Source organism: Branchiostoma belcheri, unplaced genomic scaffold (assembly GCF_001625305.1).
Source record: "Branchiostoma belcheri isolate BF01 breed outbred unplaced genomic scaffold, Haploidv18h27 scaffold37, whole genome shotgun sequence".
In the NCBI taxonomy this organism is placed as follows: Eukaryota; Metazoa; Chordata; class Leptocardii; order Amphioxiformes; family Branchiostomatidae; genus Branchiostoma; species Branchiostoma belcheri.
In genome coordinates, this window is record NW_017803987.1 from 408,058 (window position 1) to 421,424 (window position 13,367).

A 13,367-nucleotide genomic window follows, 5' to 3' on the forward strand; every position below is an offset into this window, starting at 1 on the left:
TCTTTCTTGCCAAGTAAGTTAGCTCAAGTATAGCTTGCTTTGTCATTATCTCTACATATGTTGCCTGGAGTTGTTCACTTGGCTCAGTTTACCAAAGAGCAGACTGTAACAAAACCTGTTGAGGTTATGGCAATTAGAAGGCATGCATGCCTCTGTACGGCACCATTGGCCAGTTTAATCTAAATGCACGTGTAATTTTTTGTCTCACTCTAATTCGACATTAATTGCACATAATTTTGCACCCCTGGCTAGAATCATTACTCATATACTGATGATATAGTACAGTATTTATCCTAAGCACTACTCTCCAAGCAGAGGTTTGGGTTTGAGGTTATTTTTGGCGTGTTTTTAGGCTTTTGTATCTGGGTTTCTCTTTTGCACTGGAATTTTTTTTTCACCCAACCCATTCCAGTGCAAAAAGAGAAACCCAGATAAAAAAGCCAAAAAAACATACCAAAAATAACCTCAAACCCAAACCTCTGCTTGAAGAGTACCTAAGTACATGTTACTTATGAGAAGGTACTGAGCAGATTTTGAATTTTCTATCCAGTTGCTTGAGTAACTGTTACTTTGGTATGTCATCACCTGGATGTCTAACCTTCATTGACATACAGTATTTATTACTAAGTATAAATATAATCTTTCAGATCTACAAAATTAAAGGATTGGAATAAAATCTAAATATACAGCATCTTGGAAGCGTTGCTAGTAGGACTTTTTGTCGGAGAGACCGTGGATGTTCCAGGTTGCTCGCCATTCGTCTGGACCGAGCTGCGTGCGGTGTGTCGTCCAACCAGCATGCGCCAATCCTGCATGGAATGATGGGAAGACTTGTGCTGCCACCTCATGGGAGGAGTCCACCAGCTCCCATAATGCTTTGTGGTTGGCTGGGATGGGAGAAAAAAAATGAATGGAATTAACTTCAAAGAAATATTTATGAATTCTTATTTTGTGCATGTCTCATAGTTGAATAGCATCCCAAAATGTGCTTTTCAATAACAGAAGTAGATTTTACATAACAAACTATTTATTCTTACTCAAACACACGTTTATACTTGGTATATGGTGACCAGACCCTCCAACTCTTGCCATTGCTACATAATGTAATCCAATACCATGGTGTCTGCTACAGCGCCAGTTACCATGGTGACAGACTTCTGGTTCAGGACATTGACCTTATGTGTCTGGACAAGAAGAGGGAACAGCAAAAACAATATGTTCTCCTTCTGCGAAGGTTATTAATGAACGTGTAAACATGATAACAAATTAAAAAATAAAGCGTACCTTGTTCCACCATAGACTGGAATGCGTTGTCACTAGGAATGAGTGAGTGTGCCTGGAGGTCATAGCAGGGCACGCTGGAGTGAACCTGGAAGGCAACAAGATTCCTTCAAACTAATCTCCAACCAATCAAAAACATCAACTGCCCACATGCAGGCAAAACCTTCAAGTAGATAGAAAAAAAGCAAGTCAAAATCCTTGAAAGAACATTGCAAAGGGTTAGAAATTCAGATATGAGATTGGAAATTCAATGGACTTGCCAGTGGTCTGGCTTGGGCTGGCAGGTTTTTGCTAAGGTACTGTAATTCACTTTATGTCACGGTAGCAAGATTTCACGGTCTGAGAAAAATGAACATGTTCATGGAACTATATATTCATGGTGGTGACAGGTGCAGGAAAAAGAAAGTTCAGGAACTAGAAAGGCCAATATTTGCTTTGGAGCAAATACAGCGATGGGTTCACCACATTTTACCACATGGCAGGGAAAGAATGAGAAACACAAGGGAAAACAATGATTTACATTGATATAACTATAATATGAAGTAACATACAACTAAAACAACAGTTGGATAGCTATTCCCTACTTTATTGGTTAGGATTTTTAATTGCATAATGCAAACTGTTGATTTTCAAAATAAAAAAAACGTCCATGCCCCGCATTCCAATGCTGGAGCAGAAAAGCTTGAAATACCTACCAAAACACTTGAATAAAGACATACTGTCAGTATGGAAATGGTCTGTGCAGGTGTTAATCAAGTTAAATCCCAACAGCCAATCAGCAAGAAATGCTCTGTGCAGGTGGAAATGCTCTGTGCAGGTGTTAATCAAGTTAAATCCCAACAGCCAATCAGCAAGAAGTATAGAGGAAAGCTGCATGCCTATTGGTTGATGCCCTGCATTCCATTGTGATGACTCATGCCCAAACGTGCTAAACAAGGCACACTAACACAGTAATACATTTGCTATAACACAGCCAAAAAACTCAAATAAAACCATTCTAAAAGCCTGTATCACAATAATTTAAAAAAACGCCTAGGGGTATTTGCCCACTGTACCTCCATACCAAATTTCAGGACCTTAGGCCCTAAAATGAAGAAGCTGAATCCATTTAAAAAATGGCAGGAGAAGAAGGAGAAGGAGGAGAAGGAGAAGAAACATCAGAAAAAGCAATATGGGTTCACCACCACTTCGTGGTGTGGTGAACCCATAATTATTTGTTAACTGTAATGATAAGTTCACAGTACAGAAGTGACCGTGAAAACAGTGAACATAACAGTACCATGAAAAAATCAGGAACTACAGTAAGTTGGGAAACTGGAAACATTTTATTTTTTGAGGCCCTACAAGATAGAACATGGCCATACCTGGAGTTTGGAGAACCTGTGTTCTATAACATAGTCAATAATTTCTGCCTGGAAACAGCTTTTTATGAAGTCTAGGTGGGAGGATTCCTGGTGTAGGACTATGTTGATGTCTGTGTGGAGAAAAATCACTTAAAAGTAAAACTTAGTCACTGTAGCTTAGTACACATGTAGAAACAGTAAGGCCTCTATCTAGTAAAATATCCAAATCTTTAAAACACACTTGGATTTTATACAAAGTGGAACAATGTGACAATTGAAGATCTAGAATGTTATAACTTTTCATAACTTCTTAAAACATATATGCAATACACAGTCACTGTAAAATATATATGCAATACATTGTGAGTAGACAACATTTGTGATTTGTAACATTTCCATGCTACACATTAAAATAGTTCTGTTAGAATTTATAAAAAATAGAAGCTCTATACTGTACCTGTTAAAGTGGACATGCCTAGGAGGTACCTCCCCTCAGAGTTACTGTGGATGGCACGGTCCAAGTCTGGTGCCCTTATAGGACAAAGTGAAGAAACAATTATAGCAACATCATCAGTATAGTAACAGTGGGGGTGTTCATAGGTGCTACCACCTGACCCGGCCGATGGGTTAAGACCTTTTAGCTGATTTGGTAGGAGCGTCGGATTTGAAGCTGGTGCTCGGGAGGTCGTGGGTTCGAACCCCGGCCTGGGACCAGGGGTTTTTATCTGTTTCTCTACTCGCTCCCTCTGTTTCTTACATAAAACTTAAAGTTTGTTCCTTACAATAGGCCTGCATCTAGCAGTTCACTTTTATAATCATGTTTGTATTAAGTTTTAATTCTCACCTCTGTATTATAGAACTCATTGGTGATCCCAGCTTTATTCTGGTGGATTTTTTCTGAGCTGTGGAAAAAAAAATTAACATATTAAATCTGAGAAAAAAAGATCTCAACTAGAAAGGTAACATTTGCAAAGCAAATGCATAATGTTTACCTTCACATGGTCTAGCCTAACAAACTACTGCTCTGTTTATTCTTACTCAAACACATCCATTATGTACTAGTACATGGTGACCAGCCCCTCCAACTCTGTTCTGCAACTTGCTACATAATGTAATCCAACTCCAGAGTATATCTGCTACAGCACCAGTTACCATAATGACAGACGTCTGTTCCAGTTCATTGATTTATTTGACTAAATATACTGCCTAGTGCTCCACTGTGTATTGTTGTAACGGTTGTAATTTGAACTAGAAAGGCTACATTTGCAAGGCAAAATGCATACTAGTAATGTTAACCTTCGCATATGGTCTGCTCTGTTAATTCTTACTCAAACACATTAATATATATGGTCAGACATGAGTGTAAATCCCTCCTGCTATGAAATTGCAACATGATGTAACCCGACACTAATTACCATGGCAACAGACACAACATTGGTTCAGGTCAGAGGTCACTGTTTGGAGAAGAAGAAGAAGAGGAGGAAGAAGAAAGTGAGCAAAAACAATATGTTTTCCTCCGGTATTATACCATAATAATAATTAAAAAAAAGTTACAGTAGCGTACCAAACACGACAGGTTCTTGTAGGTTAGCCTGGGCGGGGTTTAGGACCACGCCCGTTTTGAGGTAATGCGACACCAGGATGTGCAGCCGTGATTGGTTCAGCGTCTCCATGACGACACAGGTGACAGCGTTGTAGTTGGCAAACAGGTGCAGACAGGTGAAGACAAAGAACAGGAACCAAGTCAGCCTGGAGGAACGCAAAAAAAACATACCAGTTTGTTTGATTTGTTTGATACTGTTTGTTCATGGAGTTAGAAGGAAATGGTTTGTTCTACCCATATATAATTTCTGAAAATAAGAAACTTGGATACTAGTAGAATCATAATAATATCCAGATTGCTTTTTACATAATATTTTAGCATACCAGGATTATAAGCTTCAATCAGACTCTTAATTATCAAGCGTGGTTTGTTTACAATTGACTGAACCCCCTGCCACCCTAAATGGTTTTACCCAAAACCGGTTTTGCTGCATTCCTTAATAGTACACGTAGCTGCCAAGTTAACACGCCCTAGTAAGCAATGGCGACTGTTCAGTCAAATATGTTCGAGCAAATTCAACAAGAACTGTCCTGCAGCATCTGCCTAGAGCTGTTCACCAGGCCCAAGGTGCTTCCCTGTCAGCACACCTTCTGTCAGGACTGTCTACAGGACCATGCAGGGAGGGGAGGGACCTTCCAGTGCCCAAACTGTCGTCACAAAATCAATCCACCACAAAAAGGAGTTGCCAGCTTCCCTACCAACAACCTAGTGGCCAATTTATGCGACACACTTCACAAGAGGAAAAAAGAATTTAAGGACAAGGACCAGTCCAAAGTGAAGTGTCCTCATCACTGTTCTAATGACATTGACTTGTACTGTAACCGGTGCCAGGTACCCGTTTGTGTGGAATGCTTGGGAGAAAATCACAAAGGTCACTCTGCAACCAGCGTGAAGACAGCCGCACAGGAAAAAACACCTTCCACAGTAAAACTAATCGCTGAAGCACAAAACATAGCGGATACTTACTTCTACAACTTTCTCCTAGATTCGACAAACATGGAGACAATTCTAAATGAACTGAAGCAGAAAAGAGATGTCGAGCTTGACACAGCTCTGGCTAATGCAGTGCAACATCTCAAGGAGACCAAAGCAAGTTTGCAGTGTAAGGATGACCAGGAGCACATCAAGAACATTAAGGATTTGCAGACTCAAAAGAACGAAGTTTCAGATTTTATAACTGAAATTACCCGTGCATGGACTGCTGCAGAGAAGGGAGTGGAGAAGGGAGGGTTGGAGCTTCTTTACACTGAAGCTTCTTTGCTTAAAGTTGTGGAAAAGTTCAGAGGAAAGTCAGTACTGACTCCTAAATCGGTACAGACTGTAGAGTTTCAGCCCACAGACCCTAAGACACTTACTTTGGGTCAATTCTCCAGCTGCAAAAAACAAAGTTGGCTTTGGAGGATGGTCAGGACCATGTTGTTACTGCTACAAGCATCCATCTTTGCTATATGGTGGTTGGGTTTTTTTATGTTAGGAGGTACTTTGGTGATGAATTATGACAAACTGATTTTTGAATTTACTGTTATGGGTGCTATATTTTTGGTGATTTCCTTTTCTATCAGTCTTTATTGGTTGGTTTATCAAGGTAAGATAAAATTCTTGTTACCATCACTGCTATTATTTGCTATCTGCCATGCCGGCTGGCTTGGTATTATTCTTTGGCGTCTAATTTTTTACAAAATGTATGTTGAAGCTGTATTGGTTTCAACAGCTGCTATACTTTCCTGTTTGATCATTATTGTCTTCATTTGGAAGAATAATTGACAAGTTATTAATGTGTAATGCCTAGTAACAAAATGTGTTTCCTAACTGACCCTATAGAAAAAACTGCCGACCCTAGCCTTTTTACCTTCGCCAAGAAGATTATGTTTTCAGTAGCGTTTGTCTGTGTCAGTGTGTGTGTGTGTTTTTGTGGTTTAGCAGGATAACTCAAGAAGCAGTGGATGGATTGGAATGAAACTTGGTAGGTGGGTAGGTCTTTGCGATTTTTGCGCATTTGGCGAAGGTATGTGGTCGTGGAACTCGTGGAACAGCGAGCTACCCTATCAAGCCCCAGCATCAGAGTGCAAGTACGTCTAACCCTCGATTACAGGGAACAACAGACGTTAAACCGGATTTATATATATATATATAAATATATAGAGAGATCTTTTCTAGCTCTATGATCTGACACCTGAGTGATACAAAGGTTTTCCAACATTGACATTGAAAACATGTAAGTGTCCTAATGCAAGTTTTACTTTGTTAAACTGTAATAATTGTATAGTTGGGTCACAAGTTGGATCACTAGAGATTGCAAAAAAAAAACAGAAAGAAAAAAAGATAATCCCTACCCTAATTTTTTCAAGACTGGAACAGGAAAGGCAACATTTTTTTCCTAGGCTTGAATTATTGGAAAAAAAGGGCCTGAACACCCTAGGACTCTTTCAAGGAAGCACTGCTATGGTTAGTGCTGAGGAACTTTTTTTGAATGTAAATGAGGTATTGTTCAATGTTGATACATGTAGATAATATGTCCTGATATCATATACATGTACTCTCATCTGCCGAATAAACATACCCCCCGGAATAAACGTACCCCCCCGGACAAATCTTCAAAATCAAATAAACATACCCCCGGAATAAACATACCCCCGGAAAATTACCAAAATTGACGGGTAACCTGTGTCTCTTGTACTAAAATGCACCCTTACTGATATATGCACAAATCTTTAACTGTTATTTGCAATTAGGAATTTAAATAGACAAAAAAAAAGAGCATTTAATATTTTGTATTTTGATAAGCACCACCCATGACAATAGAACATTCAGACGAATTTATGCACGCGGTGATTGCAAAAATCGGCCCGAAAATGACAAGTTTCTAGCTACAATATGCGTTTATAAACGTCTTCACGTCGATGATTTGTCAATTTTTTTCACACGAAGTTGAAAAAAATTACTGGTTTTCAAAAAATTAATAAACGTACTGTGCAAAATAAGAACGTACTGGGTGGATGTTTGGGCCCAAAAAAATAAACGTACCCGTATGTTTATTTGGCAGATGAGAGTACATAGATATTGATATTTCACAATCATTTCTCATTGCAATAATGTATCGTTGCTGTCTATTGGTTAAGCAAAAAACAAAATCATTGTAAGGCCATTGTAAGGCCATGTTGATTTGATTATATGGATGACATCCTCTGGGAACCCCAAAACTGATGCGAGCGTGCAAATTAAAAGAAAAAAGTTTGGCAAACAAATTTTCCTTCATTATGATTATGAAATCTATGTATTCACAAAGGTTGAACAAATGACTAAACACACAGAGTATGGTATGGCGAATAATAATAGACTCTTAAAATTTCATTTCTTCACATTTTCTTCTTTTCCTGAATGGATTTCATACGATTTACAGTATGGTCGAAAACTTTTTTTGTGTAAACGGACGAAAATTAATGCGAGAGCAGATGTCATCTATATAATCAAATCAACACGGCCCAATATGTTATAATTGTAATATGTAATATGTGTACTAACAGTGGATTGTCTGAGACCAGAGGAGTGACCACCAGTCCTGCTAGTAGTGCCATCAGGTTCACTAGAGTCTCCTGTAAGAATAGGGGGCAATAAACTAATCATATCATATCATATAATGTCATGTCATATCATATCATATCATATATCATATAATGTCATCATCATATCATGTTGTTTAGTATTCATTATGACAAATAACTCATAAAGTCTTTGTAGCCTTCTAATAAAAAAAAGAATACGACACTGTATAGGAGTATAGAGCAAAGATAATTATGCAATACATGTAGAGACTTTTGTACATTACATGTCATTAGAAAGAAAAAAATCAAGACTTAGTACATCTAACAAGAATTACAGAAATTCTTACAAAAGAAAACTATCATTTTGGTAGATAAATTTGCTTGAAATAAACTTTTAATTGTCAGTTATTGATAGTAATAATTCAAATGTTGGATACCACTACATGTCTTTACTGTTTTTTGATGCTAGAGTTAACTTTTTTTGATCTACAGGAAGAAGTAAGAAGATTACTCAATATTAACCTTCTTCCTGCTGCCTAACCCTGTAACAACAGAGAATGCATTGGTAGCCAAATGGCTACTTCAGTATGCTAAAGGTTAACCTTCTCCCTGCTACCTAACCCCTTAACAAAAGAGAATTGGTAGCCAAATGGCTACTTCAGTGTGCTAAAGATTAACCTTCTCCCTGCTAACTAACCCCATAACAACAGAGAATTGGTAGCCAAATGGCTACTTCAGTGTGCTAAAGGTTAACCTTCTCCCTGCTACCTAACCGCTTAACAAAAGAGAATTGGTAGCCAAATGGCTACTTTAGTGTGCTAAAGATTAACCTTCTCCCTGCTACCTAACCCCATAACAACAGAGAATTGGTAGCCAAATGGTTACTTCAGTGTGTGAGGGTTATAAGAATAATTCCCGTATGTCTGACCTGGCTCCCGTCCTTGGCGGACACGTCGGCCATGTTGTCTCGACGTGCCTGGTGCATGGTGAGCGCCGCTCGTGTTGCACCGCCGGATACGCCAACAATAGCCTATCAACAGTCATACAAGCAGATCAGGCAGTAAGGCCAAGAAATGGCAAAGAAAAAGGAACTTTTAAGGAAAAGAATATGTTTGTGTCCATGGGAAAAATCATCTATGAAACCACCAGAAAGTGGACACATTGGCCAGTTGGTCCTTATGTAGAGGTGGTCACTCATAGGTTTGACTGTATATCAATGACCAGGTGGTCCTTATGTAGAGGTGGTCACTCATATAGATTTGACTTTAAATTAATGGCCAAGTGGTCCTTATGTAGAGGTGGTCACTCATAGGTTTGACTGTATATCAATGGCCAAATGGTCCTTATGTAGAGGTGGTCACTCATATAGGTTTAACTTTAAATTCATGGCCAAGTGGTCCTTATGTAGAGGTGGTCACTCATAGGTTTGACTGTAAATCAATGTTCACATGGTCCTTATGTAGAGGTGGTCACTCATATAGGTTTGACTTTAAATTCATGTCCAAGTGGTCCTTATGTAGAGGTGGTCATTCATAAGTTTGACTGTATATCAATGACCAGGTGGTCCTTATGTAGAGGTGGTCACTCATATAGGTTTGACTTTAAATCAATGGCCAAGTGGTCCTTATGTAGAGGTGGTCACTCATAGGTTTGACTGTATATCAATGACCAGGTGGTCTTTATGTAGAGGTGGCCAGTGGCCACTAGTATAGGTTTAACACTACGAAATGTATATCAATGCCCAGGTGGTCCTTATGTAGAGGTAGTCACTAAAACAGGTTAGACTGTATATCAATGGCCAAATGGTCCTTATGTAGAGGTGGTCACTCATAGGTTTAACTGCATACCAATGGCCAGGTGCAGGGCCAGGTGGTCCTTGTGTAGAGGTGGCCACTGACTCTCTGTACATATAATAAATCGATCCAGCAGAAAAATTCATTCATTGTTGCATTCCTTTAATGTTATTACTGGTAACTTCCCAACCCTTGCCTGGCTTGGTTCTTACCTTGCCTACCCCTGCCACACACACGATCCCAGTGAAGAACAGAGGGAAGGCTGGGGCAACCAACTCCAGAAAGATGGAGAAATCATTCACAATGTCAGCAAACAACCTGGTAAAAACACAAAAAAAACACTGTTTACTTAATATTTTGTATTATGTAATGTTATAGGTGGATGTGTAAACTTCAATTTATAATTAATATAAATTTTAGCAATGTGTAATCGATAATAGCTTTTAACAGCATATCTTAACGATATTTTGTGTTGATCACAGAGCAATTCAGGCATCCAGTAAGATTGCCTGCGAGTCTGTTGTCAGAGTGTATTGTGTATTTCTGTTTGAGTTTCTAAATAAACCATTCTACTACACTGAGAACTGTGCATAACAATTGGAAGTGTCTTTCAGCACCAAGGACAGGGCTATTATAATCAGTCATGAGTTCCATTATATTATAAGTCACTGATGAAAGGTAGTGGATGCTATCTGAAACATCTGACTATTCAGAGGATTTAACTAGTTTCTTGATTTATTTTGTATCATGTAATGTTCTACATGGATGCTTAACCTTCATTGACACTCTTGTATGTCTTTGTTTAACTTCAAGGACTACTAAGAGCATATAACTCACTCCAAAATTTGATTTGAAAACTAGAAAGGCAACATTTGCAAAGCAAATGCATAATGTTTACCTCCGCATAGGGTCTGCTCTGTTAATTCTTTTATAACTCAAATACATTCATATATGTATATGGTCAGACAGGAGTATAAATCCCTCCTACTATGAAATTGCAACATTATGTAACCCAACAACAGTTACCATGGTGAAAGACGTCAAGAAGTCAGGTCATTGGCCAGGTCAGAGGTCAGTGTTTGGAATGGAAGAAGAAGAGGAAACGTAGCAAAAACAGTATGTTTTCCGTAAGTTTGGAGAACATAATTAGAAATGAAGTGGTATTGCCTGGTATTGCAAACCTTACCTCCATCTTTTTGCATCACAGTCCAAGCTTGTTCTGACAGAGAAATGAGCAAGAAAGTAAAATTAAACTTGCAAATTAAACTTACACAAAGTACATACACCAAGATCACATACATTTTGGGCCACATTGTTTTTATGTCCAGTAAATATGTAGCTATTTCTACTTCAATACACATTATGAGGTTAGAAATAATACTTCCCAAACCCTGCAACATGTTGCCAAGACAGTGTGCATGTAAAGAAACACTGCATTTTACTTTTTTTTCTTAGGAAGACATGTTTAGAGATATGAAATCTATTCATATCTTTTATAGTAATAAAATGTTGTGAGAGCTCACCCCTGTATCCAAGCAAACAGAATCCTTCCTAGCATACCGGTGCCATCTGCAATAATTAAAGATGTAAATATGTAATTACAAGAAGCATTATAACTCTGATAATAATAAAAGAGAGATTTTCTTGTTATGTATTAATAGGCAAGATACTACAAACCAATTATTTTGCATGGTAAGACATCTCAAATATGATTTTTTTTCTTTACTATCCAAATGAATGAATGAATACTGGCATGTACCACCTACCCTTGAGGATCCATGTAATGGTAGCTCCCGCAGCTGTGGCTGTTTCATCTCCCACTCCCACTCCCTTCAGTACAGCCTGGGTGGCCAGGGTTCCTGTGATGCTGCTGCAGAAAGCCTGGGGGGCACGAACAATAACTTAATAAACCTTATACATCTGTAAAAGTTATATAATACAGCACTTCAGGATGTCGTAGGAAAAGAAACATTAAACAGGGCTGAGATACCACTTACCTTAGATCAGGCCACACCAATTTAATTTGTTGGTTCTCGGATTTTTTCAGAAAAAATATGAAGCGACAGGGCGAAAAAAAAAATAAAAATAAAAACAGGTCTAGGCATCCTATTATAGGCTTCAATGCTACGAAATGAGCCATGAAGTCAGCACAAAAGGCTGGGTTAAAATTTAAACAATGAATTTTGAACTTTTAATCAAACCACTGTAATGATAGATGGGCAAACTGTAACAACTAGGAAGAAAAGGACTCAACTGTTGGGGGCAAAATATGAGCATATTTGAGTTGATGCAGAACCAGAATCATTTTTTTTTTTTGCAAATCAGAAAAAAACGAAGAGGCGAATCCGAGAACCAACAAATTAAATTGGTGTGGCCTCATATATAAATATATGTAACGTTACATGTACACATGTATGTACTTTTGATGAATACTAGTATCTTTAAACAATACAAGTGACAAACAGAATTATAAGCTACTTTAGGGAGCGTTCGAAATGCACTCAGACTGTCTCTTTGTCAACCCAGTAAGATTGAATGAATGAATACATTTCTATATACGTACAAAAATGTACTGTACTTAAATTTGTAGGCAGTCAACCAAAATCAACGTAATTGTGTAATCCACAGTGACATATGTACTACATGTATTTTACTTCCCTCACATGCTGGGTCCCATACCAATTATAAATAAGAATAGCATTCCATATAAGGAGGTACATACCTGTACAGTGTCCCATATTTGGTATGACAGGTAGTCATCACTCACACTCTCAGGGTAGCCTTGGGGCAGGAACACTGACTGGGGTTGGGGGAAAAGGAATTAATATATAATAATGATAACCATGATTTGGTGACATTTTCTACTCAACAAAAATACACATATTAGCCATGGTCTGAGTTAGCAATTCTGTTGAAATTTCAAAAAAATTAAACCAAATACATTGATTGATTGATTGATTGATTGATCAATGAATGAAAAGTATGAAGAACTCAGTACCATGGGGTTGTGTGGTGTAACGGCAGAGAATTCGACTCAGAACCAAGAGGTCCCGGGTTCGAATCCTGTCGAGTCAACAACCTAGGCCTTGTGCCCTTGGGAAAGGTACTTAAAACAACTTTCCTCACTTCACTCAGGTGAAAATGAGTATGCCAGAATGAGCATTATCATGCTCGTGGGCATTAAAGGAAAACCAACCAACCAATAATCAACTAACTCTGAGTACAAGTTAAAAAAAACCTCTGGCCTGAATGATTTGATTGGTTGGTTGGTTGATTGATTGATTGATTGGTGAGAACCTACCCTGAAGAACTGTATCACTGAAGAGAACTTCTGTCCACCAATGGCTCGCTTCACGATGGTGCCATCGTCCAATCGGGTGTAGCGTTGCTGCAAGCTCTCCGAGCCATAATGTTCCTCGCATACGGTCGTTTCTCCCATGTCTGTCAATGCACTAAAAAGTATATTATAACATGATCTGTTAGTGGGTGCAATTTCTGTGTTCTGAGTTAATTTTTGTATTATTTAGTTATCATTTAACGAAGATATGACTTTTAATGTAACAAAATGTATAACCACATTTCAGTTGTTGGCCAAAACATACTTGTGATTTTTAGGAAAATCAAATCTAGTTGTTCTAAATGAGGCAACGACAACGTACAACACAAGCGATAACTTTAAAATTATATTTGGTATGAGCAAGGGGCGTTTGTTTTGATGTCGTGCAGGCTCTCGCAACAAGGTGGCGCTTCTGCCTCCAACTTTCCTCACAAATTTCTGTAATTTTAACAACGCCACTGTGCACAA

The 13,367-nt window shown here is 38.4% G+C and overlaps 1 protein-coding gene across 1 annotated transcript; it reads right to left on the reverse strand.

The window, feature by feature from the left end:
* Nucleotides 1–403: 403 nt before the first annotated feature.
* Nucleotides 404–13,010, reverse strand: LOC109476284 (RUS1 family protein C16orf58 homolog). The gene is made up of 14 exons (XM_019777172.1): nucleotides 12,864–13,010; nucleotides 12,285–12,362; nucleotides 11,329–11,443; nucleotides 11,086–11,131; nucleotides 10,749–10,781; nucleotides 9,775–9,880; nucleotides 8,698–8,799; nucleotides 7,750–7,820; nucleotides 4,189–4,373; nucleotides 3,469–3,526; nucleotides 3,082–3,155; nucleotides 2,646–2,755; nucleotides 1,285–1,369; nucleotides 404–887 (listed from the first exon to the last, which is right to left on the reverse strand). Exons 1-14 carry the CDS (start codon nucleotides 12,999–13,001, stop codon nucleotides 706–708), a joined length of 1,383 nt encoding a protein of 460 aa, XP_019632731.1. The 5' UTR covers nucleotides 13,002–13,010; the 3' UTR covers nucleotides 404–705.
* Between the last annotated feature and the right edge of the window lie 357 nt (nucleotides 13,011–13,367).

Bases quoted from the DNA above. Each gene is read 5' to 3' on its own strand.
- LOC109476284 (XM_019777172.1), bottom strand. From the start codon at position 13,001: ATGGGAGAAACGACCGTATGCGAGGAACATTATGGCTCGGAGAGCTTG. The intron at 11,132-11,328 runs GTAGGTGGTACA...TAATTATTGCAG, and splicing joins CATTACATGGATCCTCAAGG to ATGGCACCGGTATGCTAGGA. The intron at 9,881-10,748 runs GTAAGGTTTGCA...TGTTTTTACCAG, and splicing joins TGTGATGCAAAAAGATGGAG to GTTGTTTGCTGACATTGTGA.